General features: G+C 37.2%; 1 protein-coding gene across 1 annotated transcript in view; it reads left to right on the top strand.

The window, feature by feature from the left end:
- Positions 1-265: 265 nt before the first annotated feature.
- Positions 266-20,023, top strand: part of LOC134540896 (transcription intermediary factor 1-alpha-like) — a 92,744-nt gene continuing 72,986 nt past the window's right edge. Inside the window, exons 1-3 of the mRNA XM_063383935.1 lie at positions 266-950; positions 7,002-7,219; positions 17,993-18,118. Coding sequence (XP_063240005.1) covers positions 629-950; positions 7,002-7,219; positions 17,993-18,118 — 666 coding nt within the window. The 5' untranslated portion in view covers positions 266-628. The remainder of the gene's footprint in view (positions 951-7,001; positions 7,220-17,992; positions 18,119-20,023) is intronic.

Genomic DNA, 20,023 nt, shown 5'->3' on the forward strand with positions numbered 1-20,023 from the left:
AGTAAGTTTGGAATTTATATTATAAATAGGAGCGCAACCAGAATTCTTTTGTTTATTTTACTGATCGTAAAAAAATTTGTTTCGTTTAAAATTTAATTTCCCTAATCTGACATATAAAACAAAACAATATTTTTAAACACTATCTTTGCCTTTTTTGAAAATAAATTAATATTAATTCTATATAGTTCTATTTATATTTATGTAGTTCCTTTAAGCGTAATTGAAATTAATTATTAACGTACGACAAAAATACTGGTTGTCATGGCTTGGCGCCTGGCCGGGGGGGTTGGTGTTTATTAACTGCAGGGAATACTTTGTAGAAACGTTTGGCGGTTAATTTCTGAGTTTACAATTTTCTTGATTGTTTGGTTGTTACATATTTGTAACATATGATGCCGTTACTACAGGAGTTGCTTCGAAGTAGTGAAAATTTCGATCGTTGTACATATCAATGACTGCTTTGTGACAGCCTTGCCGTGCTGCAAAAATGGCTGCCTTGTGATATAATGTATACTATTATTAAATTAACTTATTGGCCAAATATTTTCACATTTTCAAGAAGTATTTGCATGTTGAAGTGTGTGTTTCGTTAGTAAGACTTTTTTTTTCTCCAAGCTTTTGTTCGGAAATGGAGTCCGAAGAAAAAATGCGAATCTCGGATCATGTTAAACAAGAAATCGGAGAAAGTTCAGGCTGCTCAGATGAAACCTTTGCGATGCCGAGTGACAATCCCGTCGCTGATGTGCAGACGGAGAATAACGAAGATGCCACGCAGAGTCCGACCACGGGGGAAGAGCCCCAAGTTAACCCATGGACGTGCGTCAAGTGTGTATTTTGTAACCAGTCGTTGTGCTCCGGAGACAATCCGAAACTCATGGAATGCCTTCACACTGCGTGCTCATCGTGTATCACCTCGAAATTAAACGAACAGTTGGATGGCGAAATTGTTGGTATGTGTACAGTTCCGCTATTTTCTTTAATAATTTGTTTAAATAGCTGGAAAATTGTTAAAGTGTTTAAGCTTAGCAAAAATAGTATGTAATGCGTTAAAATATTCCTGGGTCCTCTTTCTAAGCATTAGGCTGCTTAGGCAGTGAGGTGTATTTGCATCAGTTATACTGTGTCTCAGTTGAAAGAATGCCCTTGGAAGATGCCCAGTCTTAAACGTCATTTGTAAAGGAAGGCTATAAGCAGACAGTAAAAGTTCCATATTGCGTATCCAAGTCTATCCCATGATCCTAATGGCATGATCCTGAATACATTGAACCCGTGGTACCTACATGATGCTTGCTGTCTTAATTTAGTACAATTGAGGATCTGAATGGGTCATAACAAAAATTGTGATGTAACAATAAATTATGATCGTATTATCAGATTAAATATTTTTTTTTACTTCCTAACATTGTTTGTATTGCAACATTTTTGTGTCCAGAATCTTTTGACGTACTAAATTAAAATAGCAAGCATGTAGCACAGGATCAATCGTACAGTATGATGCCATCAGGATCAAGGTAAAAACTTACGTGATATGGAACAATTACCAAGCAGACTTACAGTACCATAAAAACGACGTGAATTCAGACAGGACATAAATCTAGGCTGCCGATAATACCACTGCACAGTTCATAGTTGATAGACGAATGAACTAAATGTGCTTTGGAACGGACAGCTAGTTCCTTAACCCTCATACTTCCAATAGGCGTATCATCCAGCCGAGAATAATTGTGAAGTTGGTTAGTGTTTAAAGTAACTGTTAATAGCTGAGATAAATAAACAAAATAATTGTATTCCAATTGTTACATTTTGATAATATAGTATTATAGAGGCTCTTAGAAAAGAAAGTCAAGTTATTAAGGTGGAAAACTAATTAGGGTTGAAAACAGTCTTGGCCCTGGCTGTAACGTACTTACATTAAACATCCCTGTCTTTTGGAAAACAATCTCAGCTACACTTCTTACACTTCACTTAATGAAATAAAAAGATTTTCTTTCTTTTCATTTGAGAGTTTTTATTGTCCGAAAGACGAAACAACCGAATTCAATCACTTTCAATATTTTTCTCAAGCGTTCAGCTCATCCATCCAATTGTCGATAATTGCTTTTTGCTCGGGCGATGAAAATTAAAGCAGAAAAAAAACAAGCGTAGATTAAGTCCTTCAGCAAAAAGTTACTTGAAGTACACAACTAGTGCGGCCCCAAACCTGGCCGCACCTGGCGAAACACAGTCGCCACGAGCCAAAATGCCGATGAAGATGGTCACAATTTCTAATTAAATGTCCGAATGAAAATAAAAATATCAGGTGAACTTAAAACTCGGCATGGCTCTGACCACCAACGTTAAATTTTGTATCCCACAATTCTCCTACATATTTGGCGAGAAGCCACTGAACGTGCCCTCGTTGTGCAGCGATCGACAGCCGACTGACGAGATCATGGCACTGGTTCCTCCACGCAGGAAGGGCAGTCACATGACCTCACCGACCAATCACATACACTCTTCATTCACACTAACAATTAAAAGCAAATCAGAACACAGAACATATATACTGAAAACCATTTTCACACATAGAAACAGGGGATTCCCTTTCTCCTCTCTCCAACACCGTGGGAGAGTAGTTCTCCTCCAGTTCCCACGCAGTGACGAGATATCGTTACAGTCTCTCTCTTACTGGGGAATCACTGTTTCGTTCTCACTCGCACTTGCAGGCTTCTTATGCCTCTCTCCTTCTACACATCACCCCAGACACAGTCCCTTGTTCTAGAACCATTATGCAACATCTGCATTCTAATAAAAACGTAATACCTATATAATTATAATACAATATTCAAATTTAATTAAATAATAGAAAAAACGCATTGCACATAATATTAGGTAAATATAAGTAGCAAAACAAAGTTGAAAAGATAACAGAAGAAACATGATTATTAAATAATTATAAATTCAGAATAAAATATACTGGCAACCTAACCCATTCTTAGTAACAATATTGTTAGTAGAAAAGGCATGTATAGGCCTACCTACTGCAATTCTACACACTGTATTTCTGAGTATCTGGAGAACCACAGGATCAGGTTGCAGCTAGTATCAAGTAAACAGTAGGGCATCGACAACAGGATCAGGCATATTTCTCGTTGAAAACAGTCTCGGCTACGCTATTAAAGCACAAAAATTAATTGATGTAACTATATTGAAATTACAGTTAATATTTGCAATTATTTTACATTATACTTTAAACCTAAAATAGTTTTTCGGTTTGTGGCTGGAATAGTAGTGCTCAACGTTTACCGGGATTCCCACTATGGCAGAGGCCACAAGAACGAACAGTCAGTTGTAAAATTGATAATTAAAGTGTGAAGTTCTTGAAAATATCTGAATGTGCCTCAATATTATAATTAGAAATAAAATAAGGAACTGAATAAATCCATTTTTTTTTTAATAGAGTAGTGGCCTAGACTGGGCATTAACCATAAAGTCGGATACACGCAATGTTGATGCTACTGAGAGTAGACAGGAGGTTTGCCCACTGCAATCACTTCGCTCGTGCTTTAGAAATATAAATAGGTAGTAGATTTTTTTTTTGCAAAATTTCTGTTCCATCTTGAGGAAAATTAAGATGTGTAACTAGTGTTTTATAGCATAGCAATTCTTAAAAAAAATAATTGGTTGTCTGTAAAGTCGGTTTACGGATGATAGTTTAACTGGACAATGTCATAACAAAACATTGATGAAATGATTGCATACTCTTATGAATAAAATTGAATCATTTTTATTTTAATAATAAAAAAAATACTTGAAATTATACTAGTAATCAGATTTTTAAAATGCAAGAATAATTAACCTTTAGTGCCGAAATTGTTGTTGTAATAAGCAATGAAAACCACATTAACTTTTCACTTCACTTTATAAACAGTCGACGAAACAGTTCACGTGTAGATGACTTGTAATTAATTTTAAAAAACTGGCGTTTAGCTATAAAGTTTAAATATAATTATGAACACGTTTTCATATAAATAAATTGTAATCAAATATCTATCATAAATTTTATGAATCACCATAATTTTTTAGTCAATTGTAACATAACCTATTATTACTGCACTCGCCGACAGCGTAACGGAACACAGCATAACGGAACAATGAGCGTAACGGAACAATGTGCATAACGGGACACTTTTTCGTGTGTGCAGCCGGCGTTCATTGATTTATTAGACGTCACGTCAAAAATTCTGGGAAAATAAATTTAAATTCCAAAGTGCAGTGCTGATTCTGAAGAACAAGTAATTAAAACCTAAACAATCGTTCTCATGATCTTATTGTGTTTTTAATGTTAACACAACCACTTTTTCAAATGTTCAATTTCTGGTATCACAATATCCTCTTTGATGATTATTGTAAAACATGTCAGGAAGTAAAAAAAAAAAATGATTTTGAAATTTTTGTTGTAATTTTTATGGGATAAATGGATCTCTCAGAATTACTACTATTAATAACTGTTTTAAATATTTTATTATTTGTAAGACAATATTTCCCTCATTATACTATCAATAGCATCTTAGTACCCGCAGTTTTTTTTTCTGGGAAGTTTCTCTGTAAAATTACAGTTTTGAAAAATTGAGGGTTTTTGTTAGGTTATATAAATATTTGTGTTTGTTTTCAGAGTCAGTCAAATATCTTAATTGTACAAACACACATTATTGACGTTTTAAGATCTAGCCAAACAGAGCCAACTTTTAGGTGTGTAGTTTCTAGAAAATTTACTTTTTTTAAAATAACATCTGGTATTTATTTTATAGGTTTTAATCACACTTAAATAACTGAAATTAGCTTTAAAACAATATAATATGGTAAAAATTATTTTTCTATTTTTTATTTAAAAAAAAAATTTTGTTTCTAAATTAACATTTTTTTCTAATGTTCAAATAAATTCTAATAAAAATTTCAACCTACTTTTAGAATTAAAATTTTGAAATAACCCATATTTTTTTTTCCTCTCTTTCTCTTAACGCATTTTCTCTTTCTTTCATGTTTATTCATTTACAGTAGTGTGGGTCCCGCTCGTTTTGACAACCACTTAATTTGTCAGGATTGAAAAAAGGTTTTACTAATTTTTGTAGGTTAAAACCTAAATTCTATGAATACAATTACCTATATTAACACTACAATTAAGCGGTGTGAAAAGTTATATTTTTGAATTTGTGCATTTATGAATTTGTGTATTTGTGTTACCTGCATTTTAAGGCAAATGCCCTTTAATCCTGAATTAATGTGATCTGGATCAGGTCCGTTCCAATCTAGTCTGGATTACCAGGACTCAACTGATAATAGGGCAAATATAGGTTATTTTCCAATCAAAAAAAATTTTAATTCATAAAGTTTTCTGCATGCTCGGTTACTGCCTAGTTGTTGAACCGGTCATTAACGTCCTCTTTCAGTTCATTGTCACTTCCATTTATAGTAAAACATCCATCCTGTTTAATTTTTTCCCCTCAATCCTTGATTTGAATTCGTCAGTCATTACCAGGATCCGAAATTAACACCAGTTTTTTTTTTAAATAACCAATAAACCAGTTTAAAAGATCAAAAGAACAGGTTTTTAAAAAAGTAAACATTTTTTTTAAAACAAGATTTTTTTTAAACCAGGTTTTTTTTATAACGCTAGTTTAGTTGTCACTATATTCAAATGAAAGACATACAAGATCCTGCTTTCTGCCACTCATGTTGAACCAGAAAAGTTATAACTTCGAAGAACTGAAGTCAAGCAAATCTGCACATATGACTGGGACTTTACCACAGGAGGAGGGTTCTCCATAGAATGAATGTTTCCCACAGAATAAAGATTTACAGTTCAGTCAGGGATTTCCCACAGAATAGGAATTAACTATTTTATTATTTGTAATTTTATGGGAGTATGTAGCTAGGTATAATTTAAATTATAAGATTTTGATTAGTAACTAACTTTCTTGTTTGTGTAGATCATAAGAAAAAAAATTACCAAACTTTTGTTATTGGAGTGTAATTGGACCTTTTATTATAAAAGTTAAGATATCTAATTAAAAATACGTAGGTACACTCTTGGTTTGAACAGTGTTTGAAACATTGTGGTTGAAATCAGCCAGCCATGGTCACCTCGAAGGCAGGGTGTTCACAGTTAGTACCTACTTTCGTACTAGATCTAGTACTTTTATATATTTTTTTTTTAGTGGTCTAGTACGGATCTAGTACATTTTTCTTTAATATAATAATATTATAGTAACTCCAATATGTTTTATTATTAAGCGTGATTATATTTTAAAAACTATGGAATGTATGTGTGTGTGGTGAGCATTGCAATGTCATAATAACTTCCTAAATTGTTAAAAAAACCATAACAAATTATAATTTAGTACTTTTTTTTCAAATCTAGTACCTTTTTCTCGTCTAAGTTGGTACGAAATATTTTTTTCCTTGTGGACGCCCTGCTCGAAGGAGGTCGCCAACGCCGACCGTCAAGCTGGGTTTACGATTGATTTCCTTAAGAATTATAACTTAACATCGAGCACACGATTAAGTCAAAACTACATTTTCCAGTTTATGATCGACATAGAAGTCGTTAATTCCAACCAATCACAGCACAGAACACATGGTCGGCCGTTGTTTAAAATGGAGAAGCAGGTTTTGAAATAGGTTATTGACAAATGGGATACTATATATTTTTCGAAATGGACGATGATTGCAAATGACAAACATACGAATTCTAACCCAAAATACTGCCTCGCTCGGTCCAATAATAAGACATAAACTTCCGGTCGAAAGGTTCCAGTTTTGTCGCGATTGGTCGCTTCCCTCGAGTGTTGACGAAAAATATAAAATATAACCATTTCTGTTGAGTCTTTAAGTCGTCATATGGTTCGCACACGACCCGTCAAAATTCACACACGACAATCATAAACCATTCCACTAGTTCACATAGTCATGTGGTAAGTACACGACGAAGCCTTAAGTCTTCGCCGCACGTGTGCCTGCAGAGAACAACGTGGTGGTGTGCCCCACGTGCCGAGTGCACTGCCACGCCTCCAACCTCATAGAGAACCAGTTCCTGCTGGAGGCGGGCGCGGCAGGGGGGGACGGCGGCGGCGGGGCGGACAAGCCCGGCGACCTCAAGTGCACCACCTGCCCCGAGGGCCCGCCGGCCACCAGCTGGTGCGTGCAGTGCGCCGAGTTCATCTGCGACGGCTGCGTCGAGGTGAGACGTTCGCCGGCTCGGGGAGAAGTACTCTACTTCTGTTTGGTAAATATGTAGTTTAGCGGTATTTGCGAAAATAAATGTTAAAAATCCAAAAATACTTTTATTAAATGCTCTTTCACTTCCTCTTTTCGTTAAACCCGGCGGAGATAAGAAATTCCAAATACTTTAGGAGGTATTGAAAAAATTTTAATTCTCATCACAATACCTGTGCATTCATGCGGCTTTCACCATTGTTTCTTGTTTACGAGAATGAACTTTTTTATTTTTTCGCGGTGTAGGTATACGACTACATCATTTTCTACTAATGGCAAAGGAATTGTACCCGCCTCTAACTTAGGTGAGTTTTTAACATTTCAAATTGTAATGTTTTATTTTGCAAGTAATAATTAAAAAAAAAATACGTGAGTTCCTACTGTTCCTTTGTCCCGGTTTGTTTGGTCAGGTCAGTTACATTATAAATACTTTAAAACTAAACAACCATTAAAATTATTTCACATTATTTTTAATGTCCGCTTAGTTTGAAAGTATTTTTAATGTAGCTGACCTGACCTAATTGACCATTTTAATTAATTAGGCATTCACGAACACACGGCAAAATAAGAAAATGGTGGCGGTCGAATGATAAACACAGGTCTTGTATTGCAAAATAAGAACGGTGATATCTCCTAAAGTATTTTGAATTTCTTATCTCCGCCGGCTTTGATGAAAAGAGGAATTTAAAGAGCATATAATAAAAGTATTTTCAGATTTTTAACAATTTTTTTCCACAAATACCGTTTAACTACATATTTACCACTTTTGTTTCTGTTGGATTGGTAGCTATGTAATCAACAGACTTGTGTTTGTAGTGTGTTTCTTATGTTGTTCTATGGGATTGTTTTGTTTTGTTTTTTATTGCTTTTGGCCTCTTATAACTTCCGGCTTTTCGTGTGGAAGTATGGCCGAACCGTGTGTGTAGCGTCTTGTGATGTGAACGACAATGAAATCGTTCAGCGTCCGTAATTTACAACAGTTTAAAAGTTACAATTCGTAAAAAAAATACGTCGATCACGAACAAGAGAGGATACCGTAGATTTGACTAGATGCAGTGGCACGTAAAATAAAGGAAAATGTGTTTTTTCCCTCCAAGACCACTCCCTGGTTGTTCCCTTTTGTTCCCCCCGGCCGGTTCCCTCCTCCCCCCCCCCCCCCCCCTCAAGTTTCCTGTGGGCCGGGGGAAAACTCACGAGAATCGAAAAAGTGTCTTCAAATTCGGTAAAATTGTGAATATCTGATTAGATCTCACGTTAGCTCTCTTGCATACTAAATTTCCATCTCAAATTTACTCACCAGATATATATTGAAGGTTATCCAAATCTGTAATAATGTACACAAGTTTAATAATATTTATGATTACAGCTCAAAAATAGGGTTGATGCATGTGTATGGTAGCTAAGTAGGGACTCGCGTATTTTTTTAAAATTATTATTTACGTTCCATTGTGTCACAGTATCCAAATGCAAAATATACATGTTCTAACGTAATGGGAAAAGCACAACAAGACGACTGCCACTTCACTGCATAGACTATCTAATGTGACCTATAAACTGTAATTTCTCAGAAACCAGTAGGAATGAATCACGGAACGGTGCTTACGCTCTGCTACCAGAAACGTCCGCTTTTGAGTAATTTACCTTACTTGATCTTTCTTATTACTGTTTTTCTCCTCAGTGGGTTAAGCCTCCTCTGGCGGAGTTATGGTTACAATACTGTATGGTCACTGTATGCTTTACAGGGTAAATAGAGGAACGCCTTTAGTATTTGAAGAAGAAAAAAAACTTTTCGGAAATTTATTATTCATTTATGTAAAAATATAGAAGTAAGAATGTTACCATTGTGAGGAAATTTGTGACTCAACAACAAATGATAAGAGCTATCAATATTAATTGACAGGAAAAACTCTCAAATAACAGTACCTATTGTTAAAAAACTTAAAATAACTAGCACTACATGTGAGACTAAGGCATAAGGCTCGCTCATACACATTAGGTTGGAGTTTTTTTTTTTTCTCATCATTACCCACAATTATTTAAGAGTTATTTCTTTAAATTTAACACTATACCTCTTAAGGGCCCCCACACACATTCAGTCTTGTGATTGCTGTTGCATGTATCATTTAATTGTAGAACTTTGAGGAAACTTTGAATGTTGAAATTTGCATTTGCACTTTTGGTTGGAAAAATAAAAACAAAAAGGCAAAAAAAAAAACAAAGAGTATAAACAAAGATGTCTGGCATGACATTCAGCTGATGGACTGACTGTTTGTACTGGCAAGACTCTGTTCCCATACACAGCTGTTCCAACTGTTCAGTTCCAACTGATAAGTGCGAAATGACAGTTGGGGCTCTTTACATTTGTTGTTCACAGGTTTCCACATTCTGGAAAGTCAGGGAAAAGTAAAGGAATTTGGAATTTTTCAGAGAAAGTCGGAGAATTTACTTGAAGTCTTGAAAAAGTCGTGGAACTGCCCCTGTGATGATTATTATGAGGGGGGAAAATGACATGCTCCAGTCTGGCATCGCCCAGACTGAGAAAGAATTTTATTTTGACGTTTTAGTGCATGGTCATTCACTATAAAATTTCTTAAATGCAAGAATCTGTTTATTATAAAATTAAATAAAGAAAGTGGAGAGAGAACTAGGCCAGTTATGGGAATTGGTGGGGTGGGGGGAGGGGGCATATATTTTTTTCTTTAAAAAAATAGCCATAGAATTAAATTATTGAAAATATAACATCAAGTCTGGGAAAAGTCATGATATTTTATCATAGATTGTGCAAACACTTGTATCGTTAATTTTTCATAACACACATTTAGTTAATGTCATGAAACCGTGTGTATTTTAATCATACATTTCTGCACTGTTAATGATCCTCATCAAAATTTTTTCACATTCATGAAACGTAAGGGATACAAACAATTGTATTAATTTGGTGCCCAATCGGATGTTTATTGTCTTTCACATGATTACATTAAATAATGAATCGTTTCAAAGTTTGACGTTGAATCAAATTTTTTAATTTTTATATGTAAAATCTTAGCTCTCAGTATACTGCATTTGGTAGAAGTAACTGCAAAAATAGAACGGAAATGTGTAAACATGGTGCTGCCATCTGTGGCAGATGGTTTAATGAATTTTAACAATATGGATAGTATTTTAATATAATTAACTGTCGAAAATCAGGTTCAAAGTCAGGGTTCAGTACTTTTTTCAAGCCTTTTTTGTTTTTATTGTAGCAATCTCATTATATAGTTTAAAATATCGCTCTTCAAAGCGAATGATTCAGTAGTCAACGTAGTTGCTTGGTCAGCCAAATCTAGTGGCAGGTGCTGAAACTATGTGTGATTCGTGTCAATGAGTGTATTTGAAAACACAATTTGCACATATTTATCATGTTTGGCATTATTTTAAAGAATTATACTTTAAATTTTTTGTCAGAGTTTTGTATTATAATTATAAGTGTATTTGCAACCTGAGAACACGCAAATTTTCTCGTTACATAACAGGCAATTACTGAAAGACTTGCTCATAATTTTTTGTTTCTTTCAGGCTGGATGTATTCGTTATGCAGTATTAATGTAAATAACAGTGCAAGCTGTATATTATGCAGGAAAACATTTTACAGTCAGTTTTGCATGTCATGTATGTTTGTTGAAATGTTTTGATAGTGGTGGCTATTGTAGTATACCTTTCTATGTTATTTTGCCAGATAGCCTGATTAAAAAAGGGGAAAAAAATGGTTCAGTGAGTCATGGAAAACTGCGAGAAATTGGCTGAAGTAAGAGTGTAGGGACTCTGTATGTCTCGCTACGCTCGGCAATGTATCTGCATTTCAAGGTTTTATCTAATTTGTGGCACACGTTAGACACATTTATTGTTACTTTGGGAATCAAGGGGTCTAAGAGGATAGGATATTTACTAACACTACACTATTAGTTAAAATAACAACAATCTGAATTACTGTCCACAAATCAATCACACTTTGATGAGTCCACCATTTGTCTCCCCACTGGAGGTCAGCTCAATAGTAGCTCTGTTCCTCTCTTGACATGCATCCCTTCGCCCTACTGGCTTGCCCGCCACGCTGCAACATAGCCCCGATGCTCTGATCTTCGCACGTGGAGCCCGCTGTCACCCATCAAGGGGTCACTCGCCCCCTGGCTTCACTCTTGTATCGCTCGGAACGTTCGCCTGTATCGCCTTAAATCTCTCTCTTGTTCTCCGATGTCGCCACCAGCCCCTCTCTCTATATCTCCGCAGGTCGGCTGCATCTTGCATACTTGTAGGCACATTCAAAAGTTTTGCAGCAGTCGGAAGTGTTTACGTCATCAAAGCCCCCAACTTGACACTCGAAACTGCAAGAACGACAGTGTTCTTCAGGCGACAGTGCTCTTAGTACCTGCAGTATGTTCCGGACAGTAAAGCACCGCAGACTTTGCGAGGAAGCTCTCTTATTGGGGGGGAGAGGGTTCATGTAGGGTGTCAACGCTCGCTCAAGGAGGAGGCAGACTTGGGGTTTCCCTAGGTATCCCACAGGTTGGCATGCCGGCCTCGTCTTTAGCAGCCTCGTAACAGTATTGTGTGCACAGGTTTGCACAGAGAGTTTGGGAAAGTCATGTACAGAGTGACAGTGACTGCAAATTAGATAAGCAAATAAACCAATATTTTTTTGAGGGTGTCCTCAGGTAACAAAAGTAACAGAACTGTAGGACTGGTCACAAATGTGACAACAATAATCCTTATATAAACAGTACTGGAAGTCCTGTGAATTTTATTTAGTAGCAGAATTTTTTTGGTTTTTTTTTTTAGTTTTTTTTTCTTCTTCTTCTTATTCTTCTTCTTCTTCTTCTTCACTTCGCTTCATAGTCACACATTAAATTTAGGTAGTTGGCGACTGGTGATCTTAGGTGGAAATTTATCCCTGAAAATGTATTAGCTTTCTAACAAAAATAAATTAAGCACATTACTGTAAAAGGTTTTTTTTGTATGATATATTTACGAAAGGGGAAAACAGGTTCTAAAAGGATCAGGGTTGCCACAGGTCTAGAAAACCGTGAAAAGTCAGGGAATTTAAAACAGTCTGGGAATTCCGGGAAATGTCTGGGCAATCTCAACATATTTCTGGAATTTCTTCTTGTGCTAATAAAAGTAAAACTGAAAATACAGCGTTCGTTGACGTTTAGGCACCTAAAATGCTGAAACTTTTAATCATGTAATGATTTATTTTTTTTGGTATGCATACGTTTTAATATAAAAATTTCAACGGCATGCAAAACCCTCTTTTCCTGCAGAAAAAACCGTCAGCCTGGAGTGGCACCTCAGGTTTGTTAATGTCTGTAAGGTCAGGGAATTTTGGAATTCCAAGCTTTTAGCAACCACGGGATAGCTCAGTCAGTTAAATAAAGTTTTATTTAGTACTGAATATTTACACTATTTGTTAAGTTATAATAATTTAATTGTCAGTCCACAAATTAATCACTCTTCCATTAATTCTCCCCACTGGAGCTTGGCTCTCTTCGCTGCTCATCTCTTACCACGCACCTCTGTCTCAGCACGCTGCCTCCCACTACTCACTCGTTTGCTGCACGTGCAATACTCGGGCCACTTCGGTCCCCGATGCACCAATCTTCGCTCACAAACCCCGTCACTCATCGACCAGTTCTCGCTCGCAAGGGGACACTCGCCCTCTTTCCTTACTGCTTTTATCGCTCCGAGGATTCACTAGTCTCGCACTCTGGCCAGTGTCGCCACTCCTTCACACTGCTTGCCGCAGGCCGGCCTGCGTCTGACATGCCTGCCAATTCACCGACCCGGGAAGGTCCGAGAACAGAGCGTCTTGGTTTCGCCACCTCACGCAGACCGGGCTCTGGGAACGTTCCAAACCCTCGAGAGCGACACAAAATTCTCCACACTCAGTGGGAAAGCAGTGGGGCGCCTCTGTTAATCGGACTAGGCGTGTAGCGGTAATGTAGGGATTAGCACTACCTGCATATCGCCCCACCCTCAGGCAAGTACGCGGGCTGGCTGGCCAACATCATTGCTAGATTCCTAGTAACAATATTTTATACCCATACCCAAACAATTACCTTGTTATATATAAAAGTTTGTCAGTGTTTGGGTTTCGAGAGGGTTGCTACTGTGTCAATTGGTAATGGGCACCACCACGTGGAAGGGCACGTGGACCCGGCTATCATCCGTCTCAGGGGCGTGATGTCGCCCGTGCAAGGCAAGACTGGACCCTCGGTTAACTCCCGTAGTACACTCAGACCTGACCCGCTCTCAGCGTCGGGCACGCTTATGATGTAATACGTAATAGTGGGCTCTCCAGGCGTCCCACACGCCTGCTCACGGGGTACAGGCCGCCACGTGGTCGGTGCAAAAAAATACGAGAAATCTAGAATTAATACGTTTATTACTGGCACGTACTCCCGTTCACTGTCTCACGAGGTGCGTTTCCAAGACCCTAGGCACCTAATCGTAACGCAGGGAATAAGGCCCACACACGTGGCCTGCACAAGCGATTACTAAGACTCGAAAAGACTCGTTAAGACGTTAAGAGAGTTGAAAACAATGATCATGTTAAACAGTCCCCCGACCGAGGCAGGCCCCGGGGATACGTGAAAGCAATTGGAAAGAATTAAGCAGAAACGGAATTACTGATCAGTGAACAAGAGTGAAGTCCCCGGGTGCGGAAGGCAGCGTCTTACCTCGGTCGTTGGCGGCGTTGAACTGGACGAGCGCCGGGCGCCCTCGGAGCAACATGCCGCCTTCCCGCCTTGCCAGTTTACCGTTAACGCCTTTCTGATTAGGTGCCTTGTAATCTTATATAAAGAAATACGAAAACACTCCTAAAATTAACACATTTGCTCCCACGGCTCTGTTACTGTTTAAGCTAGAGTTGTTAATTAATTAAAATATATATACATTTCAACTTCGTTCGTGTTCGGGTCCGCTTGGGTCGCCCGGCAACGTCTTTAACTTACTTACTAAAACTTATATTATAAACTAAACAAAAACCCGCCCGTCAGTGGGGACACAAATGATTGGGGAAAAAAATAAAAAGATATACAATATTATTATTACATATTTAGGGGGACTGCCGCTACAGCGCTCTCTTGAGGTAGTTTGTGGCGCGCTATTCAAACACAAACACAGGACTACGTACTCCAGGCGGAGCGGCTGCCGGTACGGGAAGTGGGACGGAGGGCGAGGGGAAGGGTGGCGGAGGCTCACCAGGCTTCTGGGGCGCAGGCCCCGTTGACGTCAAGTTATAGGATAATTGTTACTGAAAGGTCTTGATTAAGTACTGAAATGACTTAATATGTATTAGTAGACACTAGACACTCAGCTTTTTAAACTTCCAATTCAGAAACTAACACTCTTGCTGCTGCCAGTGTAGCTGGTAAAATAATCTCCAAAGGTAAAAAAAAGTACCGTTTACACTGGTTCTTATGAATGTAAATTATCTGTATGCACGCATTGGTTATAAAGTAACAATTTTGAAATCGGACCTTTCGAAATAAAAAAGAATTTTTCACGTTTTTGTAGATAGGTGGATGTTTATTTAAACACTATTAATTTTCATGCCTGTGAATTTTCATACTTGTTAGTATTCTGTAAAAAAAAATATACAGAAAAATAAGGAAATTCTTAATAATTAAACATTTTTTGTATTAAAAGTTTGCAAATTAAAATGCTTATTCACAGCACGGTTGTGCTGGTGGCACGCTAGAGGTTTTCAAGGCGAATGACTGAGAAACAATCACATTTAAATCAGCATTCTATTTATAGTAGTGTCCAGACATGTATTTCCAATACAGTGATTGAGACAGAATTAATTTTTATGAATGCGGTCACAATTTATTGTCTGTGTGACATACACACAATACCTTACAGTGTTAACGTGTTACTATTAACCACTAAAATAAATATTTTGCAATATCGCAACACAAAACACGTGTGTAATTGGGCGCGTCAGCTATGGCAAACCGAACAAAAGAAGCAAGGAGCGATTTGGTGGCGGCCTCCATCATCTCAAGGCCAGCAGTACTGGAAGGGGGGAGGGAGGGTACTAAGAGCAGGGGTAGGGAGAGGGAGAAGAGAGGAAGAGAAAAGAACGCAGCAGAAGAGGGTGGTGACCAACAGTATATTTCCTAGTCGCCACCCAGCTCCGAGCAAGAACGTCATGCTATATAAGCCATAGCGCGTTTACACTCCAGCTGAATGACACCCTTAAACCAAACTCAATAAAAAAAAAATTGATTGGTTCTTAAGGGGCTCGTCCAGTCAGGGATGCATTTGTGTTAATGAGGTGGGATGACAAGTGCGACGCTCGCTGTTGCTTCTAGTGCGGTGTCTTTTCTAGGCACAAGGCTCTGAACTGGTGCACAGTCTTCTCGTTTTGCATAGGGCAACTATGAGTTGTGGCAGAGAAATGAAGATAAAGGTGTAATGCAAGGCCCTGGAGAGCTTCCAAGAATATTTTCCTTTCTTTATCTTATCCCTATTCTTATATCTATCTTATCGGTCTTCTTATCTCTTCTTTATCCTTTTCTTCTTTATCTTTAATATATATATATATATATATATATATATGACAATAGAACCACTCAGCCCTCAACTTATTCTTAAATGCTTTTCATAAATAGACACTAGGGTTCAGAACCGGGAATTCCCTCTACTTCTGATACGGTAAAATAACTTTGGCATTTAAAGCTGATTCCCAGTTCTTTTGCTACTTTCGGAACGGGACATTGACAGCATAAAATTTCAGTTTTATTGCATGCTATAGGTTACTTTCATTTGACACACTCTGGTGAGGGGAATGAGTCTGCCACGCTCTGCCCACGCTCCTCGGTTGCCAATTCTATAAATAAACGATACTTTATCTATTAAGTTAGTTATGAAAAGAATAAATATTATTTTATATTATAATATGTAATTTTGCATGCGTTAAAATGGTTATTTGTTTAAAAAAAATTATTTTCCTAAGTTAACAACTGAGAGAAAGGCTGAGAATAAAGTGATTTGTTGATGTTAGTGGACACTTTCTGTAATTGAAAAGTTGTAACACAAATGATTATCTTTTTACTTTTCGTCACTAAAATGTGTTTAATCGTTCAAAACTACCTAGTACCAAAAGTTACAGGAATTCTCGGTTCCATTGAAGTCTAGTACCGAAATTCCCAGTTCTGAAAATCGGTTACGGTTCCGAATACCCAAATAGACGCCACTAGAATATCTTGAGCAGTTTTTAAATTATGTGTGGTTTTTTTTTTTCTGAATCTCTGCACACCAAATAGGGAATAGGCAGGGCCTTGATGTCTCGTCAACATTGAGGTCACTAAACATTGAGAGATGTTATGATGAAGCAATGATGAAATGCATGGGTTGGAGGAACATGGTATCTCGAAAAAAAAACAAGGTGCCACAATTCCTGCTTACGAAGAATCCATGTTCAACCAACCCCTCTGCAGATGTAATCCCATCCACCTAGGCGTGCAAGTAATCATATAACACAACTCCCAAGGGGGGGTTTTTTTTTAAGGGACTGCTTTAAGGTAGTGATGTACTGTGGTAATCCTTTTATTATCGGTACGTCCAATGATCCCAATTTTCTGAATGTCCACTGTAATCATTTCCACCCGATATTTGAAAAACAGATACACATGAAAAAGTACAATTTTTTTTTTTCTTCAGGTGTCACTCATCTTTTCTGTTTACATGTTTAAAGTTCTGTTGGAAATTTTTACTCCTATATTTCTGTAATTTAAGGCTATTAATAAATACTAGGAGGTTGTAAGGCATTGAAAAATGAGAATATAACAAATCTTTAATCTGTGCTATTAACCAATAATTTTAGCAGCAAGAATATAAGTGACCACAAAAGAAGAGAATATAATATAAAAATTCAAAAGGGCATAACTACAAAAAAGCAAAACTGCTAAAAAAAACTTTCTGGTTTACACACACATGCACATACACAAATACCAATATGGTTTTTCAATAAAATTATAAACTTCAAAAATATAAGCATACTTAAAAAAATTAAAACAAAGATATTAGAAAAGGCATGAGTACAAAATTTAAAATATTATCAAAAGATTCCCAGTGATGCAAACTTGACTTTTCGAAAAGGTAATTATTCTTTTAGTTTTTCGTTTAGAGTTAAACTTTCTGAGATATAAGCCTTTTTAGTAATTATAAGCAAGTTATTCATAAGGCACGTAAAGCACACATTAAACATTTGTGAATATAACAAACCTTTTAATTTAAAATGAAGGTTTGTTCCACTTATCAAGCTGTTTTTCGAATTTTATCTATTGTTACTCTTCCATTTTCTGTTTTATACACGTCTCCATGGAGTAGGCTAATTTTGTACTTCATGATATACTTTTCTCTAAGGCATCCATCTCTATTTTGCATTACAGTCATTGAGTCAGTGATGAGTGTAACTATATACAGGATTGTGTTTTTTAATTAGTCATTGGCATAATGTGTATGTGCTGCACAAATAGTTTGCAATAAAATTTTTGGTTTTGTCAAAAAACTTTCAGTAAAGAATTTTACTTAGGTACTGACTTGTTAACTTGCAGATATTGAATTTGGTTTTGTTTTAGTTATGGGGTCTGTTTAAAGAAATGAAGTGACAAGTGTTTGTGTCTGCATCAGTTTTTTACCCGTATCGCCCATCGCGTGTTTTGAAATGGTTTTTCGTGTTCCTTGTTTCCAGGCCCATCAGCGTTTCAAGATCACGAAGGAACACACGATAAAACCCAAAGAAGAGGCTGACGCCGAGGGCCAGTCCTCTACCACCAGCCTGGTGGCCAAGAGCTTGCACTGCTCGCTGCATCTCCAGGTGCGTGTTTTGTCGTGCATTTCATGACTCTGTGCCCGCTTGGACGTTCGGTTTTTTTTTTGCAGTTTGTGCTGCAAGTCGGGGGAGGGTGGAGCCATAAGACTTTATGTAAGTTTTTGGACATACGCCATTGATAAGCACTTTTTCTGTAGAAGGAAACAAAAAATAAAAATAAATAAATAAATAAAAATACCCAAAAGACAAAAAACACAAATTAAGCAAAAATTGCTGTTGTCAACAGGATATAAACACCACAAAATATTCCGTAACAGGAATATGGTCAGCAAACAAAGAAAAACAAAGAAAATTGAATAAGAGAACGTGAAAAAAAAAACCACAAATGATGACGACACAAAAATATTGAACCCAAGGTCTGGGTTTGCTGGTACGTCAGCTGTGATCTCGCTTTTTCCTTGCCAGACGTTGTGAGTGAACCTCCTTCGTCCATGCGCATTGGTCTCGTCTGTAAAACAATCACGATTGATACTTGGAGTATTGAACCAAGTTTCTGTAGGACATTTTGTATCATATTAGATGTGTGTAAAATTTTCGAAAAATCCAGCAGTTTAGTTCTCAAAACTCTTTAAAATTTCAGTTCCCACTCACAGGAACAAGGCATACGTTACTTCAACCCGGTAAGGCACTTAACCATAGTCGATGCTGGTATTTTGGAGACTTATCAGAAGGGATGACGTTAGCAAGTTCAGGATTTAGTTTCCCAAAAGAAGGAAAAAAATGGCTGATAAGGCACCCATTAGGCCAGAAAGAGGGTTATTAATGCTGTGGAATTCCTCTTCAATAATTGAAGACGTAAAACTGAGTATAGGAATCATAAAAGTGGCGCGAAGTTTGGCCACTTTCAAGTGTGATAGATTCTGTTCATTCATTACACAATCAGAAATATCACGTTCTTGTACAGTTGGATCAAACCGTTTCACAAATAGCTTTGGTTTTCTTGAAAGGAGGTTTGGATACTATACTTATTAAGTGATGATGTATTTCTAACACCATAGTTAAATTGGGGTTTTCTTCCATTCATTGGAAAACACTTTGGGTTGTTGGATACTGTTGCTCTTCTGTTTACTTGCACATTGCACAAAGCCTCGTTTGTTGATGATTTGTTTGTTTTGCGACCTGCTGGCGTCACGCGTAAGTAAGTCACTCGTGAAAGCTTTGTCTCCTCATGTTACGACATATTTGTCCAAGCCTCTTGTCTCCAAAGGTTGGAAATAACCAGTTTTTTTTTTTTTTTCTTCATATATTTATATATAGTTATTTTGGTTCTCAGCATGTTTAAATGACAGCCATACAACATCCCACTTTCTGCCCCACATGTTGAACCAGAAAAGTTATAACATCAAAGAACTGAAGTCTAACCAATCTGCACATCTGACTGGGACTTAACACAAAAGGGTGTTTCCCCACAGGAGGAGGATTATCCATGGAACTGGACATCAGTTCTTTGATGTTATAATGTTTCTGGTTCTACATTAGTGGCAGAAAGCAGGATCTTGTATGGCTTTCATTTGAACACGCTGAGAACCAAAATAACAAACGTATAAATAACCAGGATTTTTTTTTAACTTTTTTTTTACTCGATTCTGCTTTAAATCATAAGTTGTGGGGAGCCCAACCATGTCTGTTGTCCTTATGATCTCGTTTTACAGAATTAGGATGTTTTTACATCACTATGGCGTACTGAAAGACTTGCTCACATTTTGTTATTTAATTTTTACCCATGGCACAAAAATGTTTTCATGCATTGAGAAAATAGGAGAGCCATTAATAAATGTGTTTACAGTCTCGTCGACGTCAGGGCAAATAGAGGAGGGAAAGGAGTGGAACGGCGAAATGGAGCAGGGACGGAACACATTATGTGGAAGAGACGGCAGTACCCCGAATATT

Source organism: Bacillus rossius, chromosome 17 (assembly GCF_032445375.1).
Source record: "Bacillus rossius redtenbacheri isolate Brsri chromosome 17, Brsri_v3, whole genome shotgun sequence".
Lineage (NCBI taxonomy): Eukaryota > Metazoa > Arthropoda > Insecta > Phasmatodea > Bacillidae > Bacillus > Bacillus rossius.